The 2,711-nt window shown below is 45.6% G+C and overlaps 1 protein-coding gene across 1 annotated transcript in view; it reads right to left on the reverse strand.

The window, feature by feature from the left end:
- The window catches only part of LOC119422994 (glutamate receptor 2), a gene marked incomplete at its 3' end in the record, with an annotated part of 67,779 nt that overhangs the window by 48,354 nt on the left and 16,714 nt on the right, over positions 1-2,711 (reverse strand). The window contains exon 6 of the mRNA XM_037690405.1: positions 1,566-1,724. Within this exon, the coding sequence (XP_037546333.1) occupies positions 1,566-1,724 (159 nt within the window). The remainder of the gene's footprint in view (positions 1-1,565; positions 1,725-2,711) is intronic.

A 2,711-nucleotide genomic window follows, 5' to 3' on the forward strand; every position in this document is an offset into this window, starting at 1 on the left:
CCGGTTCTCTGCGCACGGTAAAACGGTTCTACCCCTCCGGTTCTCTGTGCACGGTAAAACGGTTCTACAAATGTGAGTAAAAAGTCCAACCTGTCGGGGAGACGTCCACGTGCACCTGCTCCCCGCGAGCGTCTTCTCCCAGCTCGTTGTAATGTCCTGCACTGACTGAGACAGTGCTGAATGTTAGATGGAGTTCATCTGACTAGAGTCTTTGAGCTGCGCAGACTCACCACATTGTTTTCACGCACGAGCTTTGGCAGCCATGACGGTCTCACCTACTTCTGGAGCGTTTCTGGCAAAGTCCATCAGGTTCCAGAATCCAGACCTCAGACTTTGCAGCGTGCTGGTGTTGAACAGTGAGTGCTGCTGTTTTTAGCTTTTCTTTTATACTTTTTATACATTACGTCACTTAATTGTGTGCGGATCAAGTGTTAATCCTCAGCTGTGTCATAAGAGGAGCGAGGGGGCGGGGCCATGTGTAATTGTTGCGCAATGCGCTGCGAGCGCTGCTCTCTCTTCAGTCTGATGAACTTGTGCACTTTATTTTTTTATTATTTACATCCGTCATGAGTAAACCTCCTGCCTCCTCCTCTCACTGCATCAACACAGTGTTATATTGTGCTTTAAGATGGAGTTTGATTTCTGCTGCATGATTCATAAAACTGCATCAAAGCCTGAGACCGGCCCGACTTGCCCATTAATCACATTATAACGGCCTGGCCCTAATCCGGGTCGGGTTTCCACCACCGTGGTAGGACGTTGCTGAACAAGTTGTGACAGCTCCATCACGTGTTCTAGCAGAAATGGTTCGATTCCTGCTCTGAACACAAATTTAAATCAGTCATGATATATTCTCACAACATTTTTTCACTTGCATATTATTTTAGAGTTACTTCACAGAACTGTTTTCTCTCATTAACGGTGCTAAATTGGAGTATTATTTCAGAATTATTACTTGAAATAAGTTAGAAATGATTTTCAGAAAGTAGTTTTATTTTACATGGATGAGGTGGAGGAGCTGACTACTGGAGTTCACAGTCAATTTGAGCCGCGTCTCATTCTGCGATGAAAACTGAACTATTGAAAATGATCAGTATCTTTGTGTCCATCTTCTTGGGCTTGTTGTTGGTGGATCAGGCAGAAAGGCGTCACCAGTGTCTCAGGTGACACGGCGAGCTGCTCCACCTCCAGCAGTTCGGTCGTCTTGTTGATTTGTTTGTTTGTGGGAGCGTAGCTGAGCCTGGGTTAGTTCCTACGTGGGCAGAGCGATCTTACCGTTCGCATCGTGTCAGCTGAGGCTGCTCGTTCTCGGCCCAGCAGTGATGAACGTAGTTCCAGTGTGCTCACCGTGACATTACGACGCAGTGAAGCTGTCACGTCATATTGTTTGTGTCCGCGCTCTCACATGAATCCTGTTCTTAACACTTTATAAATAAACTGACGCGAGCCGTGCTGCTGTCACTCAGCTCGTGATGTCACGTGCACTTAATGTGCACACGTCGTCACTGGACTTTCAGCTGGAACGACTAAAGATCATCTATTATGACTGAACATGGAACTCTTACTCTGATTCGTGCATCAGCTCCAGGATACTCTTTTTCTTCCAAAGCCTCCCATCGCTGATCCAGCTTCGCCACCACTGGATCTTCAAAATCCACTATTTGAAATCCGGAAACATTTGCACCTCCGTATTGGATTTTAGACAGGTCGCAATCTACGAAACCCTGCAAAACAAATAAACAGAAAACAATGATTTGAACAAATTAATTGTTTTAATTTTGAAGCTTTTTTGATTTTGTTTCAACTCTTTGCCCATGAACCTTAAAACTACAATTCCACCAAGTAATTTAAAAGAATTACAGCGTGCAGTGACAGCTGGTTTTTATTCTTCCTCACACCCAAACAGGGGTGGTGCGGTGTAGACGTACGGCCGACCTGGGACCAGAAAGTCACAGGTTTGGTCCCCGCCATGCTCACATCTTGTGGTGTCATTGAGCAAGGCATTACCTGCTCCCCAGGTGTTTACATAGCTGCCCACTGCTCCACCTGGTATGACTCATTGGATGGGTTCAATGCAGAGCCCTGGATGGGAACGTACGTCGATGACAACAGTCCTTTTAGAAAAATACTTCAGCAAAGACTCTGTGAGTCGCCACAATTTAACTCTCAACACAGAGGCTTTGTTCCACTTTGGAGGAAGCTGTTGGGGGAAGAATCAGTTTTGTTGTGTGTTTCCTTGACTGATGAAGCCTTCTGGATCGAAGGCGAAACGTTTCAGCACAAAAAGAAACTGTCCAGATGACCTGACTGAAAAATGTTGGATTGTATAACTGGATTATTGAGCGTGGACTTTGTTGATTCTAATTGTGATGTTTTTCCTCAGTATTGTGATTTAATATGCAATTATTTTTCAGTGTCTTCTTCTCATATATTTTTAAATGAACACTCTGTTCCGCTGCAACTCTGTTTCTGCATTTTTTGTGCAGCTCCGGGACAGCAGCTTGGCTCAAATGTTCGCTGCCCCTCTTTGGTACCAAACTTTCAGGTGTGTCAGCTTCTGTCGAGCCTGACGCCACCGTGCAACCAGTTCAAGTGCAGTGTTGGCTTCTCCCGCTCCCTGCTCTGCTCACTCTGACGTAACCAGATCACGTGACCAGATCACGAGACCAGATCATGAGACCAGATCATGTGACCAGATCATGTGACCAGAT

Source organism: Nematolebias whitei, chromosome 16 (assembly GCF_014905685.2).
Source record: "Nematolebias whitei isolate Nwh7 chromosome 16, NemWhi1, whole genome shotgun sequence".
Lineage (NCBI taxonomy): Eukaryota > Metazoa > Chordata > Actinopteri > Cyprinodontiformes > Rivulidae > Nematolebias > Nematolebias whitei.